This window comes from Aotus nancymaae, unplaced genomic scaffold, assembly GCF_030222135.1.
Source record: "Aotus nancymaae isolate 86718 unplaced genomic scaffold, 86718_ANA_hifiasm-v0.15.2.pri h1tg000011l, whole genome shotgun sequence".
NCBI lineage: Eukaryota > Metazoa > Chordata > Mammalia > Primates > Aotidae > Aotus > Aotus nancymaae.
The window spans coordinates 88105001-88128432 of record NW_026988422.1 but is presented as its reverse complement, the minus strand read 5'-3'; the positions used below and the strand labels follow the sequence as shown (position 1 = coordinate 88128432).

Genomic DNA, 23432 nt, shown 5'->3' with positions numbered 1-23432 from the left:
CTCCCCCTAGTCCGTTCCAAATCTCCGTTCATCTTCTTAGTGAATGGGGAAGAGATCCACTCCCCATACTCTGTTCCAAATCTCCCTTCATCTTCTTAGTGAATGGGGAAGAGATCCACTCCCCATACTCTGTTCCAAATCTCCCTTCATCTTCTTAGTGAATGGGGAAGAGATCCACTCCCCATACTCTGTTCCAAATCTCCCTTCATCTTCTTAGTGAATGGGGAAGAGATCCACTCTCCCTAGTCCGTTCCAAATCTCCCTTCATCTTCTTAGTGAATGGGGAAGAGATCCACTCCCACTAGTCCGTTCCAAATCTCTGTTCATCTTCTTAGTGAATGGGGAAGAGATCCACTCTCCCCCTAGTCCGTTCCAAATCTCCCTTCATCTTCTTAGTGAATGAGGAAGAGATCCACTCCTCCTAGTCCGTTCCAAATCTCCCTTCATCTTCTTAGTGAATGAGGAAGAGATCCACTCTCCCCCTAGTCCATTCCAAATCTCTGTTCATCTTCTTAGTGAATGGGGAAGAGATCCACTCCCCATACTCTGTTCCAAATCTCCCTTCACCTTCTTAGTGAATGGGGAAGAGATCCACTCCCCATACTCTGTTCCAAATCTCCCTTCATCTTCTTAGTGAATGGGGAAGAGATCCACTCTCCCTAGTCCGTTCCAAATCTCCTTCATCTTCTTAATGAATGGGGTAGAGATCCACTCTCCCTAGTCGGTTCCAAATCTCCCTTCATCTTCTTAGTAAATGGGGAAGAGATCCACTCTCCCCCTAGTCTGTTCCAAATCTCCCTTCATCTTCTTAGTAAATGGGGAAGAGATCCACTCCCCCTAGTCCGTTCCAAATCTCCCTTCATCTTCTTAGTAAATGGGGAAGAGATCCACTCTCCCCCTAGTCTGTTCCAAATCTCCCTTCATCTTCTTAGTAAATGGGGAAGAGATCCACTCCCCATACTCTGTTCTAAATCTCCCTTCATCTTCTTAGTGAATGGGGAAGAGGTCCACTCTCCCTAGTCCGTTCCAAATCTCCCTTCATCTTCTTAGTGAATGGGGAAGAGATCCACTCCCCATACTCTGTTCCAAATCTCCCTTCATCTTCTTAGTGAATGGGGAAGAGATCCACTCCCCATACTCTGTTCCAAATCTCCCTTCATCTTCTTAGTGAATGGGGAAGAGATCCACTCCCCCTAGTCCGTTCCAAATCTCCCTTCATCTTCTTAGTGAATGGGGAAGAGATCCACTCCCCCTAGTCAGTTCCAAATCTCCCTTCATCTTCTTAGTGAATGGGGAAGAGATCCACTCTCCCCTAGTCCGTTCCAAATCTCCCTTCATCTTCTTAGTGAATGGGGAAGAGATCCACTCTCCCTAGTCAGTTCCAAATCTCCCTTCATCTTCTTAGTGAATGAGGAAGAGATCCACTCTCCCCCTAGTCCGTTCCAAATCTCCGTTCATCTTCTTAGTGAATGGGGAAGAGATCCACTCTCCCCCTAGTCCGTTCCAAATCTCCGTTCATCTTCTTAGTGAATGGGGAAGAGATCCACTCCCCATACTCTGTTCCAAATCTCCCTTCATCTTCTTAGTGAATGGGGAAGAGATCCACTCCCCATACTCTGTTCCAAATCTCCCTTCATCTTCTTAGTGAATGGGGAAGAGATCCACTCCCCATACTCTGTTCCAAATCTCCCTTCATCTTCTTAGTGAATGGGGAAGAGATCCACTCTCCCTAGTCCGTTCCAAATCTCCCTTCATCTTCTTAGTGAATGGGGAAGAGATCCACTCCCACTAGTCCGTTCCAAATCTCTGTTCATCTTCTTAGTGAATGGGGAAGAGATCCACTCTCCCCCTAGTCCGTTCCAAATCTCCCTTCATCTTCTTAGTGAATGAGGAAGAGATCCACTCCTCCTAGTCCGTTCCAAATCTCCCTTCATCTTCTTAGTGAATGAGGAAGAGATCCACTCTCCCCCTAGTCCATTCCAAATCTCTGTTCATCTTCTTAGTGAATGGGGAAGAGATCCACTCCCCATACTCTGTTCCAAATCTCCCTTCATCTTCTTAGTGAATGGGGAAGAGATCCACTCCCCATACTCTGTTCCAAATCTCCCTTCATCTTCTTAGTGAATGGGGAAGAGATCCACTCTCCCTAGTCCGTTCCAAATCTCCTTCATCTTCTTAATGAATGGGGTAGAGATCCACTCTCCCTAGTCGGTTCCAAATCTCCCTTCATCTTCTTAGTAAATGGGGAAGAGATCCACTCTCCCCCTAGTCTGTTCCAAATCTCCCTTCATCTTCCTAGTAAATGGGGAAGAGATCCACTCCCCCTAGTCCGTTCCAAATCTCCCTTCATCTTCTTAGTAAATGGGGAAGAGATCCACTCTCCCCCTAGTCTGTTCCAAATCTCCCTTCATCTTCTTAGTAAATGGGGAAGAGATCCACTCCCCATACTCTGTTCTAAATCTCCCTTCATCTTCTTAGTGAATGGGGAAGAGGTCCACTCTCCCTAGTCCGTTCCAAATCTCCCTTCATCTTCTTAGTGAATGGGGAAGAGATCCACTCCCCATACTCTGTTCCAAATCTCCCTTCATCTTCTTAGTGAATGGGGAAGAGATCCACTCCCCATACTCTGTTCCAAATCTCCCTTCATCTTCTTAGTGAATGGGGAAGAGATCCACTCCCCCTAGTCCGTTCCAAATCTCCCTTCATCTTCTTAGTGAATGGGGAAGAGATCCACTCTCCCCCTAGTTTGTTCCAAATCTCCCTTCATCTTCTTAGTGAATGGGGAAGAGATCCACTCTCCCCTAGTCTGTTCCAGATCTCCCTTCATCTTCTTAGTGAATGGGGAAGAGATCCACTCCCCATACTCTGTTCCAAATCTCCCTTCATCTTCTTAGTGAATGGGGAAGAGATCCACTCCCCATACTCTGTTCCAAATCTCCCTTCATCTTCTTAGTGAATGGGGAAGAGGTCCACTCTCCCTAGTCGGTTCCAAATCTCCCTTCATCTTCTTAGTGAATGGGGAAGAGATCCACTCTCCCTAGTCGGTTCCAAATCTTCCTTCATCTTCTTAGTGAATGGGGAAGAGATCCACTCTCCCTAGTCAGTTCCAAATCTCCCTTCATATTCTTAGTGAATGGGGAAGAGATCCACTCTCCCCCATTCCGTTCCAAATCTCCCTTCATCTTCTTAGTGAATGGGGAAGAGATCCACTCTCCCTAGTCGGTTCCAAATCTCCCTTCATCTTCTTAGTGAATGGGGAAGAGATCCACTCTCCCCTAGTCCGTTCCAGATCTCCCTTCATCTTCTTAGTGAATGGGGAAGAGATCCACTCTCCCTAGTCAGTTCCAAATCTCCCTTCAGCTTCTTGCCACTGGAATTTGGCCCTGGGTCAGTCCTTACCTCCCAGCCATGGTCTGGGTGCCCCAGCTCTCTGGCTAGGTTGCTGGATGCCTGAATGCAGCTGTGTCTCAGGCATGGCCCTGAAGGTTGGATCCTCCAGGGACTCTGGGTGAGAGTTACTCTTGGCATGGGGAGGGGTAGCCAGGTGGGCTCTGCTGTGACATTTGCAGAGCTGGGGCGTGAGTATGCAGGGAGGCTGCCTTCCCCGCACTCAAGTTAAATGCAGTTAGACAGAGCAGGTTCCCTTCTGTCTCGACGACAATGGCATGAGGGTCTGGAAGGCCAGGGGCAAGTGCAGGGCCCTAAGGCTCGCTGGAGCACTCTCAGAAGTCAGTGCAGGAGTGCCAGCCCCAGCCAGTCCCACTCTCTGATGTCCCAAAACTGTGAGGGGCCTCGAAAGCCCACAGGCTACACCCTGGCCCGTGGCTGCAAGCTCATGTGCAGCCCCAGAAAACTGTCTCGTCGCCTCCCCTGGCCGCTTCTCAGGTCAGCAGGACTGGGCACAGCTCCGGCATCTCTACCTTGGAAGGATGGATCCAGGCTTGGGGACATTTGAGCAGGGAGTCCTGGGCCCTGGGCTCAAGGCTTGGTGGACCATCTTCTTGACCCCTCAGGCTGCTTACCCTGGAAGAAAGACTGAGGTTGGAAGGGGGCTCTAGACTTGGGGCCAGCAGGCTCCTCTGTGGCTCCAAGGCTGGGCGTGTGGCCAGGACCCACACGAGGGCAGCTCCTTGCCAGCTCTGCTCCCTCCACAGCAGACCCCTGCCTGAGGTCTAGGGCCCTTGGGGCCCATGGGTGTGGGGAGGGATTTGGGGGATTTCCCATGAAGCAAAACAGGTTTTCTTTAATTTCCTCTATTATTTCAAAAACTATCTTCATGGGAAAATATGACTCGTTATTTGTCAGCAGAGCTAAGGTGTTTCTTCATCCCAAACAAGCATAGACTGTCAGAACAGGCTTATGGAAGCTCTTAAACCCCACAGGAAACACATCAGACGTGCTTCGCCTTATGGTGGCTGTGTCCTGATAAGCCCATTGTAGATGGAAGCTGAAAACATTCTAAGGTGATAATGAAGAAAAAAGAGAGATGGCCCAAATAACCAAAACCAGAAACAAAAAAAGGAGACATTACAACTGATAGCACAGAAATACAAAAGATCACCAGAGACCATGTGAGAACCGGAAGCCCGGGGAACCGGAGACATTCCTTGCAGCCTGCCGAGATTGAATCAGGAAGAAACAAAACACCGGAACAGACCAATAAGGAGTAATGAGATTGGATCGTAAGAAAAGTCCCCCAGCAACAATGCAAAAGGCCTATAGACGGGATGGCTTCACGACTAAATTCTACCAAACTTACAAGAAAGAACGAATGTCACTTCTCCTCAAACTGTCCCAAAAAACTGGAGAGGAGGGACTCTCTCTAACCCATTCTATGAGGCCAGCATTACCTGGATACCAACACCAGGCAAGGATGCAAAAAAGAAACAAACAAGAAACAAACAAGGAAATGAAAAAGAGAACTGCAGGTCAGTACTCCTGATGTGTATGTACACAGAAGTCCTCGACAAAGTACTACAAACTGAATGTAATAGCACATCAAAAAGATAATACCTTATGACTAAATGGGATTTATCCTGAGGATGCAAGGATGGCTCAACACACACAAATCAATACAGGCGATACATCAAATCCACAGGTTGAAAGACAAAAACCGTATGATTATCTCAATAGATGCAGAGAAAGCATGTGATCAAATTCAACATCCCAGCCAGGCACGGTGGTTCAAGCCTGTAATCCCAGCACTTTGAGAGGCTGAGGTGGGCAGATCACCCGAGGTCAGGAGTTCGAGACCAGTTTGGCCAACATACTGAAATCTCGTCTCTACTAAAAATACAAAACATCAGCCAGACGTGGTGGCACGCGCTTGTAATCCCAGCTACTCAGGAGGCTGAGACATGAAAATTGCTTGAACCTGGGAGCTGGAGGTTATAGTGAGCTGAGATCACACCACTGCACTCCAGCCTAGATGACAGAGTGAGACTCTGTCTCAAAAAAAAAAAAAAGAAAAAGAAAAAGAAAAGAAAAAGAAAAGACAACAAAAAACTAGGCAAAAAAAAAAAAAAATCAACATCCCTTCTTCATGATAAAAACTCGCAGCAGGCTCAAAAAGTGATTCATGCCTGCAATCTCAGAGTTTTGAAAGGCCAAGGTGGGAGGATCACTTGAGCCCCGGAGTTTGAGACCAGCCTGCACAAACAGTAGCTCATAATCCCAGCACTTTGGAAGGCCGAGATGGGTAGATCACTAGAGGCCAGGAGTTTGAGACAGGCAAGGCCAACATGGCGAAACTCTGTCTCTACTAAAAATATAAAAATTAGCTAGGTGTGGTGGCACATGCCTGTAGTCCCAGCCACTCGAGAGGCTGATGCAGGAGAATTGCTTGAACCCAGGAGGTGGAGGCTGCAGTGAGCCGAGATCACACCACTGCACTCCAGCCTGGGTAACAGAGTCTGTTAAAACAATAAATAGGCCGGGCATTGTGGCTCACATCCGTAATCCCAGCACTTTGGGAGGCTGAGGTGGGCAGATCACCCGAGGTCAGGAGTTTGAGACCAGCCTGGCCAACATGGCAAAACCCTGTCTCTACAAAATTACAAAAGATTAGCCGGGTGTGGTGGCAGGTGCCTGTAATCTCAGCTACTCCGGAGGCTGAAGCAGGAGAATCGCTTTAACCCAGGAGGCAGAGGTTGCAGTGAGCCAAGATCACACCATTACACTCCAGCCTGGGCGACAAGAGAAGAAAAAATCATGCAAAGGATCTAAATAGACATTTCTCAAAAGACATACAAATGGCCAACAGACATATGAGAAAAACTTAGTATCACTAGTCATCAGGGAAATGTAAACCAAAACCGCAATGAGATACATCTCGCCCCAGTTAGAATGGTTGTTTTCAAGAAGACAAAAAATAAATGCTGACAAGGATGCCAAAAAAAGGGAACTCTTATAACGCTGTTGGTGGGAATGTAAATTAGTAGAGCCGTTACAGAGAACTGTATGGAGGTTTCTCAACAAACCAAAATTAGAACTACCAAATGATCCAGCAATCCCACTACAGAGAATGTACCCAAAGGAAGGGAAATCAGTTTATCAGAGGGGTTCTTGTGCGCCCGTGTTTATTGCAGCACTATTTACAATAGGCGAGATATGGAATCAACCTATCAAGGGTGAACGGATAAGGAAAATGTGGTACATATACACAATGGAATACTGTTTGCTCATAAAAAGAATGAAATCCTGTCATTTGCAGCAACATGGGTGGAACTGGAGGTCACTATGCTAAGAGAAATAAGCCAGGCACAGAAAGACAAACATCATATGTTCTCACTCACATGTGGGAGCAAAAAAAGTTGACCTCTAAAAGTAGAGAATAGAACGGTAGATCCCAGGGTCTAGGAAGGGTGTGTGGGTGTGTGAGAAACAAACTCACCCATCCAAACCCAAAGAAGGGACTCAGAGACCCAGAGAACAGCGTGAGACTTTTAACGACAGTCTTGCAACATTGGGTGTCTGATGGGCAGGCACACCCAACACAGTTTCAACAAGCAGTTTATCCCCTAGTGCGCAGGTCCCTCCCCCGTTCCTCATAGGCCGAGTACTGTGGGGGTGGGGGGGTCACAGTCTTCCCGGACATCGCCTATTGGTTGTTGGGAAGGGGCTTTAGGTGTTTTCTTTAGGGTTGTCCTGCATTTTGTTGCGGCCCACAATGCACTGCATCCTGGCTAGCTCAGGGGCTCTTCAAGTACTTGACTTAGGACCTAAGTAGCTGGGCAGGCTGATAAGAACAGATAGAGTGAGCTGTTTTGCAGGCTAGCAAACTTTCATCTTAGACTGAACTTCTTTGGTTTGGGTGAGGGCGACAAGCAGGCTTCGGCTCTCCAAGCAGGGGCCTAGTATATCCTGTTTCTTCTGTAGTTTGCTGGCTTAAGCCGACTTAAGGCACTTTGTCTTGGAAATGGACCACTGTATGCACTATTTCCTTCAGGTGGAGGGGAGGACAGAAAGAGGACGCTTAGTGAGTACAAACCCACGGTGAAATGGAAGGAGTAAGTCTACTGTTTGACGGCAGACTACAGTTGACAACGCGTTGTTTATGCAAAATAGCTGGAGGAGAGGACTTGGAATGTTCCCAACACATAGAAATGACAAATACTTGAAGTGACGGACACCCTAAATACTGAGTTATTACACATCCTATGCATGCGATAAAATCTTTCATGTACCCTGTGAATATGTACAAAAATTATGTATCAATTAAGAATACATCATGTCAAAAATGTGGGCTGGGTGAGGTGGCTCACGCCTGTAATCCCAATACTTTGGTAAGATGAGGCAGGCAGATCACTTGAGCCCAGGAGTTCAAGACCAGTATGGGCAATATGGCATAACCCTGTGTCTACAAAAAAATACAAAAATTAGCTGGGCGTGATGGTGCGTGCCTGTGGTCCCATCTACCCCATAGGCTGAGACACAAGAATCGCTTGAATCCGGGAGGCAGAGGTTGCAGCAAGCCGAGATTGCATCACTGAACTCCAGCCTGGGCAACAGAGCAAGACTCCATCTGAAAAGAAAAAGCATTATGCATTTAATATCCCTAACCTACTGAACATCATAACATAGCCTGACCTTAAACGTAATCAGAACACCTGCAGACATTTCTTTTTGTTATTGTTGAGACAGAGTCTTACTCTGTCGCCCAGGCTGGAGTGCAGTGGTGCAATCATGGCTCACTGCAACCTCCGCCTCCGGGTTCAAGCAGTTCTCCTGCCTCAGCCTCCCGAGTAGCTGGAGTTACAGGCATGCGCCACCACACCCGGTTAAGTTTTGTACTTTTAGTAGAGATGGGGTTTCACTATGTTGGCCAGGCTTGTCTCAAACTCCTGAACTCGTGATCTGCCCTCCTAGGCCCCTGCAAAGTCCTGGGGTTACAGGCGTGAGCCACCACACCTGGCCAACTTACAGACATTTCCGAAAAGAAGACATATAAAGGCCGGTTGCGGTGGCTTACGCCTGTAATCCCAGCACTTTGGGAGGCCAAGGTGGGCGAATCACCTGAGGTCAGGAGTTCAAACCAGCCTGACCAATGGTGAAACCCCGTTTCTATTAAAAAAATATTAGCCAAGTGTGGTGGCAGGTGCCTGTAGTCTGAGCTACTTGGGAAGCTGAGGCAGGAGAATCACTTGAACTTGGGAGGTGGAGGTTGCAGTGAGCTGAGATCACACCACTGCACTCCAGCCTGGGCAACAGAGCGAGACTACGTCTCAAATAGACAACAAACCAACGAGCAAAGAAACAGAGAAACTCAAGCGAAATCATGAGTTCCAATTCAAATTTAACATGAAAAGTTTTTCCTCGGCTGGGTACTGGGCCATGTACCTACTTTCCCTACATTTTGAAGTTTGTAAAAATGGGATAAAATATTCTTTTTAATTTTGGCAGTACGTGTAAATTTGTCTTAGATTTTTGACATCTTTATGGGAAGATTTTAACTTCTAAATTTATTTTAGGATCATAGGACTCTTCAGGGTTTTTTTTCTCTATGAATCAAATTTGGCACATAATATTTTTCTGGAAATGGGCCATTTTGTGTAATTTCTCGAGTCAGCTTGCTAGGTTGTTCGCGCGGCCTCTGCTGCGTCGTAGGACAGCTGTCTGCTCATTCCTCAGGAGGGTCTGTGCCTCTCACCGCTCTTTTCCTTGGGAGATCTTGTGGCAGTTTTATTAATTTTTTCAAGAAATCAACGTTATAGATTTTAGTTCTATTTTTCCTTCTAATTTAGTTTTGTTTCTCGTTTATTTCTGTTTTATCTTCATCCTTCTCCTTTCTCAGTATATTCCTGTTGTTATTTTTAGACGTCATTCAGTTGGATGCTTAACTTTTTTTTTTTGAGACGGAGTCACCCAGGCTGGAGTGCAGTGGCGTGATCTCAGCTCACTGCAACCATTGCCTTCTGGGTTCAAGCGATTCTCCTGCCTCAGCCTCCTGAGTAGCTGGGATTACAAGTGCGCGGCATCACGCGCAGCTAATATTTGTATTTTAGTAGAGATGGGGTTTTACCATGTTGGCCATGCTGGTCTCGAACTCCTGACCTCAGGTGATCTGCCCACCTCGGCCTCCCAAAGTGCTGGGATTAGAGGCTTGAGCCACCGCGGCTAGCTAGATGACTAATGTTTTTTTGTTTTGTTTTGTTTGTTTAACTGTACATATATATTTTATTTAGTCATTTTGTTTACAATTGAAACTCTGGGAATTCAGAATTAACGTCCTTGCCCGTGAGCTTCTTACAGACAGCAGAAAAGTTTCAACCTTGTGTTCCGCATCGTGCTGCTGTGCTTTGTCCAGACGAATCTTTATGAGCTGCTGCCATCCAGTTTCACGCGGCTTCTCTTGCCCCCAGTTTCACTTGTGAAGACCAAGTCCTCAGGGATTGCCTCGTGCACAGCTGTCAGAGTGCAGCTCCCGCGACGCTTTGGCTTGTTTTTTCGCACGCTTTTTCGAGTTGGCTTAGGCAGAATTCTCCTCTAAGCAGTAAAGACAACATGCTGCCCACTAAACTTTTTCTCCATTCGCGTAGTATCCAGACTTGGATTTTCTGGAAAGATTTCAGTTGAGGAACGGGAACAAAGATTATAATAGCTTTCCGACCACCACCAACTTCAATTTCCTTGGCTGCCATAATATTTGTAAGGTTTGAATGAAGCAACTGAGATTTAAATGCGGCAACTGAGGCCAGTTATTGGAATGAAGAAATTTAATCAGCTCCTGGGCGAGGTTCTAGGGTCCGACAGGAGGGGCCGGAGAAGTCGCGCTTCTCTTCTTGGGGCCTGGGGTTTTATAGGGAGTGGAAGTGGCTGATTGACTGCGGGGGAACAAAGAGGAGGTGATTTCATTGGGTATGAAGGGACCGGGCACGGACGAGGGGCTGGCCGAGGACGCACGGGGGAGCTACCATAGGGCAGGTTCTTGGCGGGCCTTTTCAAAATTTCTGGCGGGTGCAGGGCTGAGCTTGGAATGCGGAAATGGGCAAGGGGAGCCCGCGCGGAGGGGCAAAGGCTGAGCGATGCGCGCAGGATGATGACGTCGTTTTTAGGCGCGGGGAGAGAAGGGCGTGTCCACTCGGCGCCCAAGGAGGCGCCGGCCTTACGATGTTCAACTCCCTGAGCTGAGCCTGGAGGTCCGGGTTCATCTCCAGCTCCAGAAGAGCCTGGAAAATGCCGGACTCAAACTCGTCCGGCTTCCCGCCATTGGGCGTCACGATTTGGGCGCTGGAACTGAACCTGGCCTTCTCCTTGCTGAGCACCAGCTTCGGGAGACCGGATGCCTCGCTTTTTAATTTTCAGTTGCTCTCCTTTACTAATGTAAGTGTGTAATGGATACATTTTCTGTAGAGTTCTGCTTTTGCTGCATCCCACAAAATTTCCTATGGAGCGAGCACTGGTATTATTATTTAGTTCTAAATATTTTACATTTTCTTTCATTCATTCATGATTTAGAAATCTGATACAGCCAGATGTGGTGGCTCACGCCTGTAATCCCAGCACTTTGGGAGGCCGAGGTGGGCAGATCACCTGAGGTCAGGAGTTCAAGACCAGCCTGACCAACATGGAGAAACCCCATCTCTACTAAAAATACAAAAGTTAGCCCAAGCTGGTCTGGAATTCCTGGGCTCAAGCAATCCTCCCATCTTGGCCTCCCAAAGTGCTGAGATTATAGGCATGTGCCACTGTGCCCTGCTGCCTCCTTCACTCTTCAATAATACTTAAGTTGGGTACAAAATTATTGGTTGTTACATTCTTATAATTTGAAGATATTGACTTCTGAACCATATTGTGGCTATGGAGAAACATGCGCCAACCTAATTGTTGTTCCTTTGAAAACAGTTTCTCTTATCTCTTTGTTTGCTTTTAAGGGTTTCTGTTCGTCTTTGAGGTTCGGCAGTTCCAACGTAATGTGTCCAGGTTAGCTATATTCTTCTGCGTTCTGCCTGGGACTTGTGCAGCTTAAACTTAAGGGTTTGTGCTTCTGGTTATTTCTGCAAGGATCTCAGCCATTATCTCTTTGACTATCGCCTCCTCCCATTTCTTTATCCTCACGCTGCAAAACTCATTAAATATATTCTGGGCTTTTTCATTCTGTCCTTCGTACCTCAATCTCCTTTGACATTGTACACGTCTTCATCCCATTTCTGCATCTGTCTAATTTCTGATGATCAACCTTCCCATGTGCAAGTTGTTTCTTCAGCTCTGTTTCTTAGTTGGTCAGCTTTCCCTGAGGTTTCAGTTTCTCACTGTGGAATTTCCTTCTCACCCACAGCCAGGGGATAGACGAGTTTCCTTGCCGTTTCACTGCAGCCGCAAGTCAGGGTTATCCGGCCACTTTCCCTGACCTTGAAACATCCACCTCTGAGCAGAATTCTCAATTTCGTCTCTTCCCTCTCGCAGCACAGGCCTCATCCCCTTACTCGGTGGAGGGAACATCTTGGGTGCTGAGGCAGTAGGGCTGTTTCCAGGCCCGTAAACACCAGAGATACTGCAGTGTCAGCTCCCTGCTCATCCTGGCTTTCAGTTCCCGCTCCATTTCTGGCACATGGGGATTTCCCTTTCTTGCCTGTAATGGTGTCTACGTTTGATTTTACTTTTAGCTAACATTTCTAGCTGTTTCAAGGGGTAGGGATTAAGCAGTGAGGGTGAGGGGCTGAGAAGTTGGGCAGAGGATGGTTGCTAAGAGGCAGAAAAGACATGACAGATTTTGGCAAACTCACAAGGCTGAGGAGATAGACACTGGCTCTCAGGCCTGCCAGCACTACCAGGACTGGGTGGAAATTATTCAGAGAGTGGAGGATCTGAGAAGAGAGCTGGACTTCTGTGCTGGTTTTCCTCGTGAGGCAGTGGCTAATTCTCACTGGACGTGAGAGTCACGTTCAGCTCAGCTAATGGCTGAGCCTTGAGTGGCTGAAGAGTTCAGTGAAACTTCACTAATTATGGCTTGGGGAAGCAAAGTGGAGCCCAGGACTTCCTTCAAAGGGGGAGGGTGCTGCTAAACCCTCCTGGCTTGCAGTTGAGACCCCAGAGGGCTGTGCCCTAGAAGCATGACAAAGAGGTAAATCAGAGGGCAAACGAGGTGGAACAAGCCCTCTACCTCGGTACCACGTGTACGGCCTGTCCCGGACAGCTCAGTCCTGGCTCGACTGCGGTGATCTGTCCCTGCTCTGTGGCAGAGGACAGGGCGGGTCCTCTCTCATGGCCACAACATCATCCAGACCTAGTCACAGTGTCTGTTGTTTTAGATCAAGAGTCACCAGACACCTACAAAAATATATAGACCCGAGTGTAAAAGCACGGGAGGAAACTTGGAGCTTTGAACTGACTCTGATGACCATGCGCCGAGGAATAGGTGACGACGTGGAAATTTTCATTAGAGAAACGGGATCTTGAAAAAAATCAAATAGAAACTCTAGACCTAAGAATAAAATAACCAAAGTAAAGAGTGTGACAGGTGGGCTAACAGACTATTAGTAGAGGAACCGAAGAGAGGATCAGCGAGCACTGATCTAGGTCAGCAGCCAACAGAAGACTGAAGCACACGGAGAAAAAGGCATGGAAAACAGCACGAGAGACACGCAGGGCAGTCAGCAGACCCCATGCGTCTGTCACTTGACTCCAAGGAGGGAGGCTGCAAATGGGGCAGAAAAACATCTGAAGAGAAAATGAGTGAAACTTTTCCAAAACCGACGGAAGACGCACCAGTTGCACGTGCAAGAAGCGCTGCGCATTTCAAGTAGATAAATACAATGGTTCTCCTAAGCACACCGTAGGAAACCTCTGAAAACTCATCAGTAACAGCCAGGAGGCCGGCGCCATGGCTGATGCCTGTAATCCCCGCACTCTGGGAGGCTGAGACAGGAGGACCCTGTCTCTACAAAAATAAAAGTAAATGAAATGAATAACAGCCAGAAAAAAAAAAAAAGATGCCACCTTCAAAGAGGCAGCAGTGAGGCTCTCGACTCCTCCACGGAAACACGGAAAGCCAGCAGACAATGGAACGATATTCTTAAAGAGATAAGAACTGCCAACTTGGGGTGCAATTTCAAGTGAAAGGGAAAGGCAAAATCAAAACATTTCAGTCACCCTCCCCAGTGAACTGAGAGAACTCCTCACGGTGAACATGCACGAATAAACAGCACAAAACACAGTGGAGGCCTTTGGAAAATGGTCCCGAACGGAAACATGGAAATACAGACGGGAAAGAATGAAAGAGCGGCCGAGAAGTGAGCACGCTGGTGCGTTTCAATGCACACCAGCCGCAGAAAATGAGAGATGATTTGTCGTGCAGTTTAACACATGTGCAGAACTGAAATGCCTGAGAATGACAGCACAAAAAGTGGGAGAGAGGCTGATGAATTTAAAGCATTAGAAGGACAGGACGCGGTGGCTCACACTTACAATCCCAGAACTTTGGGAGGCTGAGGTCAGGAGTTCGAGACTAGCCTGACCAACATGGCAAAATCTTGTCTCTACTAAAATTACAAAAAAAAAAATTTAGCTGGGCATGGTGGCACATGCCTGTAGTCCCAGCTACTCGGGAGGCTGAGGCAAGAGAATCGCTTGAACCCAGGAAGCAGAGGTTGCAGTGAGCCGAGATTGAGCCACTGCACTCCAGCCTAGGCAACAGAGTGAGACTCTGTCTCAAAAAAAAAAGGAAAGAAAAAGAAAAAAAGGGAGAAAAAAAGAATAGCCAGTGTAATGTAGCAGATTTAACCCTAAATGCACTGATAACTGCAATAGAGGTGCACTGAAATACTCCAGTTAAAAGAAGTATCGTCAGACCGAATATTTTAAAACAAGCCCCACCAAAATTGGTTAAAAGGATAGAAATTCTTTGAAGTGAGTTGGTTTAAACAAGTAAATAAATAAAAAGGATGGAAAAAGATAAATCATAACATTAACTAGAAAAAATCTAGCATAACTATAATAATATGAGACAAAATGGACCTCAGATTAAAAAAGAAATGAGATAAAAAAGACTTTATAATGATAAAAGGTCTCATCAACCAGGAAGTTAATAACTCTAAATTGTATGTACCTAATAACATAGCTTCGAAATACATAAAGAAAAACTTATATGCCAGGCCTGGTGTCAGGTGCCTGTAACCTCAATTACTCAGGAGGCTGAAGCAGGAGAATGGCTTGAACCCAGGAGGCAGAAATTGCAGTGAGCCGAGATTGTACCACTGCACTCCAGCCTGGGTGACAGAGTGAGACTCCGTCTCAAAAAACACAATAAAGTGAAACAAAATACAAACTTACAGAACCAAAAAGAGAAACCAAAGAGATGTGCTCCCACGGTGGCGACTTTAACACAGTCCGTTCAGTAAGCAGCAGAATAAGCAGACGGAAGAAATTCATATGGATATACATGATTTGAACATAGATCATGAAGTCGGTCAAATTGACAGAAAATAACACCTCTCCAAAAAAAATTGGAAGGGAATATGTAACAGTTATCAAACTTGTCCATATACTGGGTCATAAAGCTTTTTCTGTACATTTCAAGTGACTAAAATAGTTTTAAGTATATATTCTGCCCGTAGTGAAAAGAGGCTACAGATTAATGACAGAAGAATAACCAGAAAGTTCTCAAATGTCTGGTAATTTAACAACACGCATCTAAATAACTGACAGACCAAGAAAGAAATCGCAAAACACTAGGAATTCTTTTACCTAAATAGTGATGAAAATATATGCACTTTATGAGATCAGCTAAAATTATGTTTAGAAGGAAATGTATGGGCTTAAATCTGTGTGTTAGAAAAGACGAGCAGAAAAATCAGTGACTGTCCATGTCACAAGGAAGAAGGAGGAAACCCTCAGATGGGGAAGAAAGGAAAAAAGCTGACACAAAAATAAAATTACAACGAACAGCAGAAATTGATGAAAGAGAAAACAATAAACGGATAACAGAAAATATATCAAACCGAAACGCCGGTTTTATGAAAAGCATATTGAAACTGGCAAACCGCAGCAAGACTGAACAAGAGAGAGAAAAGGCACAAGTCACCGCCATCAGGAGTGGAAATGAGAGCGTCAGCAGCTCCCACAGAGACAGGAAAGACGAGGACGTTAGGAACATTTCGATGCTATTAGATATTTTCTATTCTTATTTTTTCAAATTTGTATTGCAGTATAACATACATCTGTAGAGGAACTGAATTTATTTATTTTATTTTTGGAGACAGAGTCTTGCTCTCTTGCCTGGCTGGAGTGCGGTGGCGCGATCTCGGCTCACTGCAACCTCCGCCTCCCAGGTTCAAGTGATTCTTGTGCCTCAGCCTCCAGAGTAGCTGGGACTACAGGCACCTGCCACCACATTCTACAATTTTTTTGTATTTTTAGTCGAGACAGGGTTTCACCAGGTCAGGCTGGTCTCGAACTCCTGACCTCAGGTGATCCACCCGCCTCGGCCTCCGAAAGTGCTGGGATTACAGACATGAGCCACTGCTCCCAGCCTGATTCCAGGTCTTTAGATAATTCTTTCAACCAACTGGGAACCAGAAAATCCCTAAATCCACCTATGACCTAGAAGCCTGGGATTACAGGTGTGAGCCACCACACCTGGCCTTTTTTTTTTTCTCTCTGAGACGGGGGGAGGACATTTCCTTGAATATCGTAGTTAATACCTTCCCCCCAAAAGGTGACCAGTGTTGTGACTTCTGCTGTCATAGATCGGTTTTACCTATTTTTGAAATCCTGCGGCACGTAGATTTTGGGGTCTGGCGTCTGTTGCCCGCTGTGATCTCTGGAGAGTCATCCATGTGTTACGAAGTGGGGTCACTTTTTCTCACTTGCAACGTCCTAGCCCAGGGCACACACATACCAGATGTTATTTATCCATTCATTGTCGAGGGCCATGAGGTGGCTTTCCGCGGGGAGATTCTACCAATACAGCTCTGTGAGCAGGCTCGGACATGCCTTTTAAGGACTGAACGCACGTGAAGCTGGAAGTGGAACTGCCGGGTCCCAGGTAGGCATACGTGCAGCGCTGGTAAATTCCGCCGCGTTCTCCAAAGTGGTTGACCCCCTACACTCTCACCCGCCACGCCGCGGATCCTCGTAGCTGTCTTGGCGGATACGGTTATATCTCATATGGTTTCAGTTTGCACTTCTCTTTTTTGACGAACGGTAGCGGGCGTGTTTTCGTGAAGATGCTTGGCCACTTGGATGTCCTCCGGCACATGTCTGTTCACTCCCCTGCTTTTTATCGGGTTCCCTATCTTTTTTCTCTGACTTTAATAGTTATACATTTTGAGTCCAAATTATTTGTCCTTTTCACTTTCTTTAAGATGTCTTTGGGTGAACAGAGGTTCTTAGTTTTCAGGTAGCCCAATTTAATAAGAAACTGCCGGCCAGGCATGGTGGTTCATGCCTGTAATCCCAGCACTTTGGGAGGCTGAGGCAGGTGGATCGCCTGAGGTCAGGAGTTCGAGACCGGCCTGGCCAGCATGGCAAACCTCCGTCTGTACTACAAATACAAAATTTAGCGACACCTGTAATCCCAGCTACTTAGGAGGCTGAAGCAGGAGAATTGCTTGAACCCAGGAGAGGAAGGTTGCAGTGACCTGAGAGCACACTGTACTCAGCGAGACTATTTCTCCAAAAAAAAGAAATTCTCTTAATTATGATTTACAGCTTAAGGAAGAATTAAAATTATGCCACAGGTCACTCCTGCTTCAGGCCATGAGGGACAGGGATACAGGATGGGTTTGCCTTCTCACCTCAAACACTGAGAAAACCGGAGGTGCGCTTTGCTGCGGGAGGGGAGGCAGGGCTGTGGGCTGATCCAGCCCCACCCGTGGGCAGTTCCCTTCTAAGGACCGTCCAGCCTTCTGTGCACCACGAGCCTTTCACCCCCATGAGCCTGGCACCCCAGGGGTACCAGCATTCCCAGGCCTGTATGACGTCCAAGGCGTGATCGACTCCAGCGTTCTGCTGGTGGTTTTCCTGCCTCGCCTGGCTTCCTTGCATGTGTGCAGGGCGTCCTCTGCTGGCACTGGGGCTCCGTGTGCTGTCCTCTCCCCATTGCTGCTTCATTCTGCAAATTCCAGTTGCCTTCGCCTCCCTGAACTCTGATCTGGACCTCAACTCGGCAACATCACCAAACCCCATGGGAGCCGCTCCGCGCGCTTTGGCCTGCAAGCCATGCCGTGAGCAAGGCAGGCGGGTGGGCTCACCTCATTTCTTTCCGTGCCGCCTGCTGTCCAGTGTCTGAAAACTGCCGTTTCACGTCATTTTCTCCTTGTTCAAGGTGAGAAGGCAAATCCAGCCTGTACCCCCGTCCCTCACGCCAAAAGCAGAAATGGCTTATGGCGTGATTTTAAGCTCTTCTTCAAGCTAAGTCATGACAGCCTTCTGATAAAAATTTTATTTTAAGCAGAATTTTATATTTGAGAGTAAAAAAATTTACTGTCTTTTCTTGGGCATAATTTGAATGTTTGGCCATTGAATTTTTCTGAAAAATTTCTCTGAAAAAAAGCCATTAATTTTCGCGTGGAAAAGGTGTGGGCTTAATTCTGCCTAATGCTTGCTTGTACTTGTCACTAGCAAGATTAACTGGACACAAACTACGTGTTTCACTCACTCCTGCGAATGACCCAAGACCCAAGGCAGGCCCTGAGCCACTGAGCTCCCGCTGCCCTGCAGGGATTTCTCTCCCCAACTCCAGCTCCTTGACTGCTTTCTCCGACTGTCATCTCGCCCACTGTCCCCACATCTGGGCCACTTGGGCCAGGACCTGGGCATGTCCTTGGCCCTCTCTGCCCCTCCGCTGGGGACCCAGCCCCTTCAGGCTCCCACAGGTTCGCTGCTTCCTTTCCACATGGCCCATCCGCCATCCATGCCTCCTGCGCCCTCACTCCCAGTCAAAGCCCTCCTCCCTCTGACCTGACTAGACAAGGAACAAAAGAAGCTCACACTCCTTAGGGGAGGGCCTGGAATGTTGAGCCCACCAAATCAAATCACCACCCACTGGCCCCTCAGGCCCAGCCCCACCCTACGGCTGGCACCCCCCTGCACTCCCGCAGCCATGGGGCGCTGGGCGCTGGGGTGTCTGTTCAGGCTGATTTTCCAGCAGGTCCCGGGTCTCCGGGAAGGCCCGCTGAGGGGCCCCACTCAGAAGGCCCTCAGGGATCTGCTGCCAGGACTAAGGTCTCACTACCCAGCCCCACCCACAGTCCTCGCTGAAGGGCTCAAGCGTGGCCCCGGGAGTGGCACTCGGATGGCTCGGATGGCGAGGCAGGGCGTGGAGGCCCCCGGTGGCCGCGTGAGGCCTGTGAAGGCCTGTCTTCACGTACTCGGTGGGTCGCTCGGCTCAACCACCACCTTACAAACTCAGATATGTCTGAAGGGCAGGGGAGGGTGGCATCATAAAGGCAGTCCACCAGGAACATCTGGTGATGTCCTCTCCACGGCCATCACGGGGAGTGGAGGGTTGAGAGGCTCGGGGCAGCCAGAGCACTGTGCTGCCGAGGTGAGAAGCCCACCCTGCTACTCCCACCAGGGTCTCGAGGTCAGCCGCACTGAGGGCCTCAGCCGCTGCCTGGCAGCCCGGCAGCCCGACAGCGCATCAGTGCCGTGGGGCCCACCCTGTGGCTGGAGGTGGACAGTGACCTCCGACCCCTCCGACGACCCGGTGTGATGGGTGTCAGTGATGTGACGCAATGACGGGCAGCAGGCGTCCTCCGGAGCCCTAACACGGAGAAGGAACTGGGAGGGAGGTGGCGCTCAGCGCATGGCGACTGTGTGCGTGCCCACTGCCCGTATTTATGCAGAATGAGCACAGTTTTAAACAGGGCTCATGGATGCTGCCTCATGGAACAGTTTTCATCAGTTAGCTCTTCTCTTTTTGAGGAGTAAACATCTGGAAATGTTGCTTTCTAGCCCAGGCCGCCCCCTGCTGGCAGCATCTCTGAACTGCAGCCCACCCCGGTCTGTCCTCTTGTGGGGCCACACCCACCCCAAACACCCTGGATAGAGAAGCGAGGCCAAGGTGACAGGCGCTGGCATGCTGCCATGTGATAGAAGAATGATTTATTAGAACAAATTCCATGACAAATCATATAAAATAACCATTTTCCAAAAGCCACAAGACCACCTGAGAACGAATGTACAGTGAACCCTCTGAGAAGCCCGGCAAACAAGTGACCAGTCCCCAGGCGAGGGCTGGAGGGGGAGGAACGAAGGAGCTCAGCATGGGGAGGAGCAGGAACTTGTGAATTTAAAATCACACAGCCACTGCCGAGGGGTGGGGCTGGAGTGGGAAGGAGCCGTGGACGAAGTGACCAATTTGTGTCCAGGGGCAGGCAGGGTGGGCAACCGTGGGGCATGCAGTGGTGGGCAGTGGCCCGGCGGGCCTAACTAGCACCTCCTCCATACAGGCAGCAGGCTTTTGGGGCGGGGACCAGGTGGGGACACCTGCCACCCCCACCCCCCAACACACGTAAACATCAGGGGGGCCATGGGGCTCAGAAGCACAGAACTTGTGCACCCAACCCCGGATCAGCTAAAAGTGAACAGGGGACACACACCACCCGCTTCCAGTCTCCGGTCCCCAGCAGCACTCCCCCGGCAGCTGGGCCCTGTCCAGGTCCAATTCTCGTACCAATGCCAGGCGGGGCGTGGAGCTCACCCACGCTAGTCTGGTCCAGGTGGGACACCCCCCCACTCCCACCCCCAGCAACCACAGGCAATGGGCTCTTTGGCTTAGAGGCTCCAGCAACACGGGCTGCCCCAGGAGGGGCTGCGGCAGAGGGGCCAAGCTCTGCTCACCGGACATGTTCCCAGCTGAAAGAATCCTGAGAAAACAACAGTTCCTGGGCCCTCCCTGCCCCCATACCCACTTGATGCCTGATGGCATGAAGCCAAAAGGGGAGGGTGTGTTGTGCAGGCCAAGCTGGGAGCTTCCGGAAACCTGGCTTCCAGTCACTTTGGTCGTGTGCTCACCCCCATCTGAAGGGCTGCCACGCACCCAGCAGTCCCTAGGCCCTTAGAAGCCCAAGCGCAGAGGCCCATAGCCCCTCAGGGACGTCCCTGCGGTCATCATGGTGCAGCATGGAGGCACGCCTGGACTAGCCGTGTGCATGGCGGGGTGTCTGCACCTGTCTGCATGGCCCAGCTCTCAGCCGGCCCCAGGCCCACACCGTAGGGCTCCATGGGCAGCCCCAAGGTCAATGGGTTTGGCAACTGTGTTGGCACCAAAGGTTGGAAGCAGTGAGGCCCCTGCCTGTGAAAGGCCTGGGGTCAGGTGGGAGCCACCAGGGCAAGTGCCCTCCATCTTAGACAGTCCCAGGAACAGGTGAGCCTGCCCCAGCTCCATGCTTGGTACCAAATGACCCCACAGCCGACCTCTCTTCCTCTGCCTGGCCGCAGGCCAGCACAAAAGGACGTGGCAGGTTAGGGCCTGGAGGGGGCACCTGCAATGGCACCAACAACTCTTTCCTTTAAAGCTAAAGACGAAAATAACAGTGATGGAGAGGAGGCGGGGTGATGCCCTTGAGGGCTGGACCTTGGCAGCAGCCAGGCCAGGAGCTGGGCCCAGAGGCCTGTAGGGGGCGGGGCAGGAGAGGGGGCAGCCACGGGGCCAGACAGGGCAAGTAGGGAGCTGACGAGGGGGCAAGGGCATGGGACGCACCCGCCCATGGGGATATGGCACGTGTGGGGGTCTTCAGGGAGAACCACCTGCAGCCAGGCAGGCGACTGTGCGGCAGACGGGAGGCCGGCCTGGCCAGGTTCGGGGCCTAGATCAGGAACCTCTCAGCATCAGGAAGGAAGGTGGGGTCCGGGAGGCTGGGGGGCCCACAGCTGGCCCGCTGTGGGAAACTCCTCAGGGGCAGGGTTGGCAGCAGGGCCTCGGTGGAGGCAGGCGAGGGTGGGCTCTGGGCAGCCAAGCGGCCCTTCCCCAGCCCCGGCTGCACAGAGCCGGCCGAGCCCCTGTTTCCTGTGAGCAGGTCCAGGCTCCCGCTGGGGTCCACGATGGCGTTGATAACTGGAGGTCAGGAGGGAGGGTCAGGGTGTGGATTCCGCTCACCGGCTCCCACCCTATGATTCAGGGTTCCTCACAAGGCCCTGCCGGCCTCCCTCGCTGCCCTGGGCTTGGGCCACTCACCTTCCAGCTGCTTCTGCACCCGCCTCAGTTCCTTCAGGATGGAGCTGATTTCCTGGAAACGCGGCAGGAAGCGGGGTGGAGCTGATTTCTGAGGGGCCACAGCCCTGCCCCGGGGCTCTGTGTACAGGAGCTGGGACACGGTCTAGGGGGCTGGGGGCAGGCCCAGGGGCGCGGGGCCCTGGTGCTCACCTTGTTAGACGTCTTCAGGATGGGCACCTCGTTCTCAGCGTTGATCCTGGCTTCCAGGTCCTCCCAGGCTCTCCCTGTGTTCTGAAAGAGGATCCTGTCCAAGGTGGGGAGAAGCAGAAATGGGGGACAAGGACAGGGGTGACAGAGCTGAGGGGTGAGTCTCCCAGACCTCCCCTGCCATGGTGAGGCCTCAGTTTCCCCGTTAGGTCCACCCCACCTGGGCTGACGGGCACCAGAGTCCCATCTGTGCCTGACTCTGGGCAGTGGGAAGGGCTGGGCCTGGGATGAGGGCTGTGGAGGGAAGGGCAGCCCTGGAGGGACTGGCTCCTGAGTTCGGGGTCTGCCCACTGGGAGCCGCATACACACGGGAGGGCTGGCTGCTCAGGTGCACACAAGTGTACCCGTGCGACCGCTGCCCTTGAGGGAGTCGGCCAGGCCTGAGTCTCAGCTCACGGAGCGTGCTGGCGCCTGGGCGTCCACCTACGCCGGGAAGCTGACTCACTTCATCTTCTCGGCAAGGTGCTCTGTGTTCTCACGGATGGCCTGCGACAGCTGGGATACCGGGTTCAGCATCAGGTTATCGAAGATCACCTGCAACAGCTTGGCATCAGCTCGGCCCTCGCCCTCGAGGACCCAGCCCCGTCCCCCGACCCCGGACACCCAGCTCCGTGGCGGCATTGGGCGCCCTGCCTCCTCTCGGTTCCGAGGCCGCGTCTTGTTGGCCAGGTCGTCCTCACAGCTGTTATTCATGTTCTGGTCAAAGTCCCGAGAGTTCAGCGAGCCAGGTGGCACCTTCTGGAAGTTGAGGCTGGCCTCGGGGATGCGCTGTACCAGCTGCGAGAGGGAGGGCGGGCACTGTGGGCCCTGGGCGGAGGCTCCCACCAGTCTGCGGCCAGCTGCATCTCCCTGCTCCTGCCAGGCAGGTGGATGGAGCACACCCACCTTCCGTCTGCGCGGGGTCCCTCCCGCGCCCCCAACCCGCTGTGGAGGCACCTGTGCTGGGGACGACGGCACAGTCACGCCCGACTTGGGCGCCGAGAGCTCCCCAGGCCTCAAGATCTCCGGGTGGCCGTTTGGGGAGCTGACCCAGGGGGACACGCTCTTCTTGCCAAGTGGGGATGTGCAGCGGGGCCTCAGCCAAGGCGTGCAAAGGGCTGTAGGGGCCTGGCCTGACCCTCCTCGAGGGTGGCTCTGGCACAGGGGCCTCAGAAAGCCTGGGGCTCACCTCCTCCCGGGCAGAGATGGTTGAGGCGGGGGTGCTGGGCATGTTGCTGAGGGAGGAGCTGTGGGCAGGCCCCGAGGAGCTCAGTGTGTCACCGTCCCCGGCCACATCATGGATCTCCCGTGCCAGGATGGCCACGTCCTTCACCAGCGTCTGGCTCAGCCTGCAGCCGGAAGGAAAGATGGCAGGTTCTGAATGAGGAAGCTGGGGCAGCAGGGGCCGGACAGGCCTCAAAGCCCCTCCCAGGTCCCAGGCAGCTGCTGGCCAGAGGTGGGGGAGGCGCTCCCCAGCCTGGCCCCAAACACTGGCCTACCATAACAGGCACTGGCCATGGCCCCATGGGGAGGCCCAACTTCCCACAGCCACGAGGAGGGATGGTGGGGGGCTGGGACGGAGCCCGAC

The 23432-nt window shown here is 50.7% G+C and overlaps 1 protein-coding gene and 1 pseudogene across 1 annotated transcript in view; both read right to left on the bottom strand.

Annotated features, from left to right (window-relative positions):
• Nucleotides 1-9660: 9660 nt before the first annotated feature.
• On the bottom strand, nt 9661-12040 carry LOC105712045 (small ribosomal subunit protein eS7-like; annotated as a pseudogene).
• A 7490-nt stretch (nt 12041-19530) lies between these two features.
• Nucleotides 19531-23432, bottom strand: part of CEP170B (centrosomal protein 170B) — a 30849-nt gene continuing 26947 nt past the window's right edge. Inside the window, exons 14-19 of the mRNA XM_012471141.3 lie at nt 23034-23193; nt 22499-22642; nt 22311-22399; nt 21809-21902; nt 21620-21671; nt 19531-21499 (exon numbers count right to left, since the gene is read on the bottom strand). Of these exons, the coding sequence (XP_012326564.2) occupies nt 21252-21499; nt 21620-21671; nt 21809-21902; nt 22311-22399; nt 22499-22642; nt 23034-23193 (787 nt within the window). The 3' untranslated portion in view covers nt 19531-21251. The remainder of the gene's footprint in view (nt 21500-21619; nt 21672-21808; nt 21903-22310; nt 22400-22498; nt 22643-23033; nt 23194-23432) is intronic.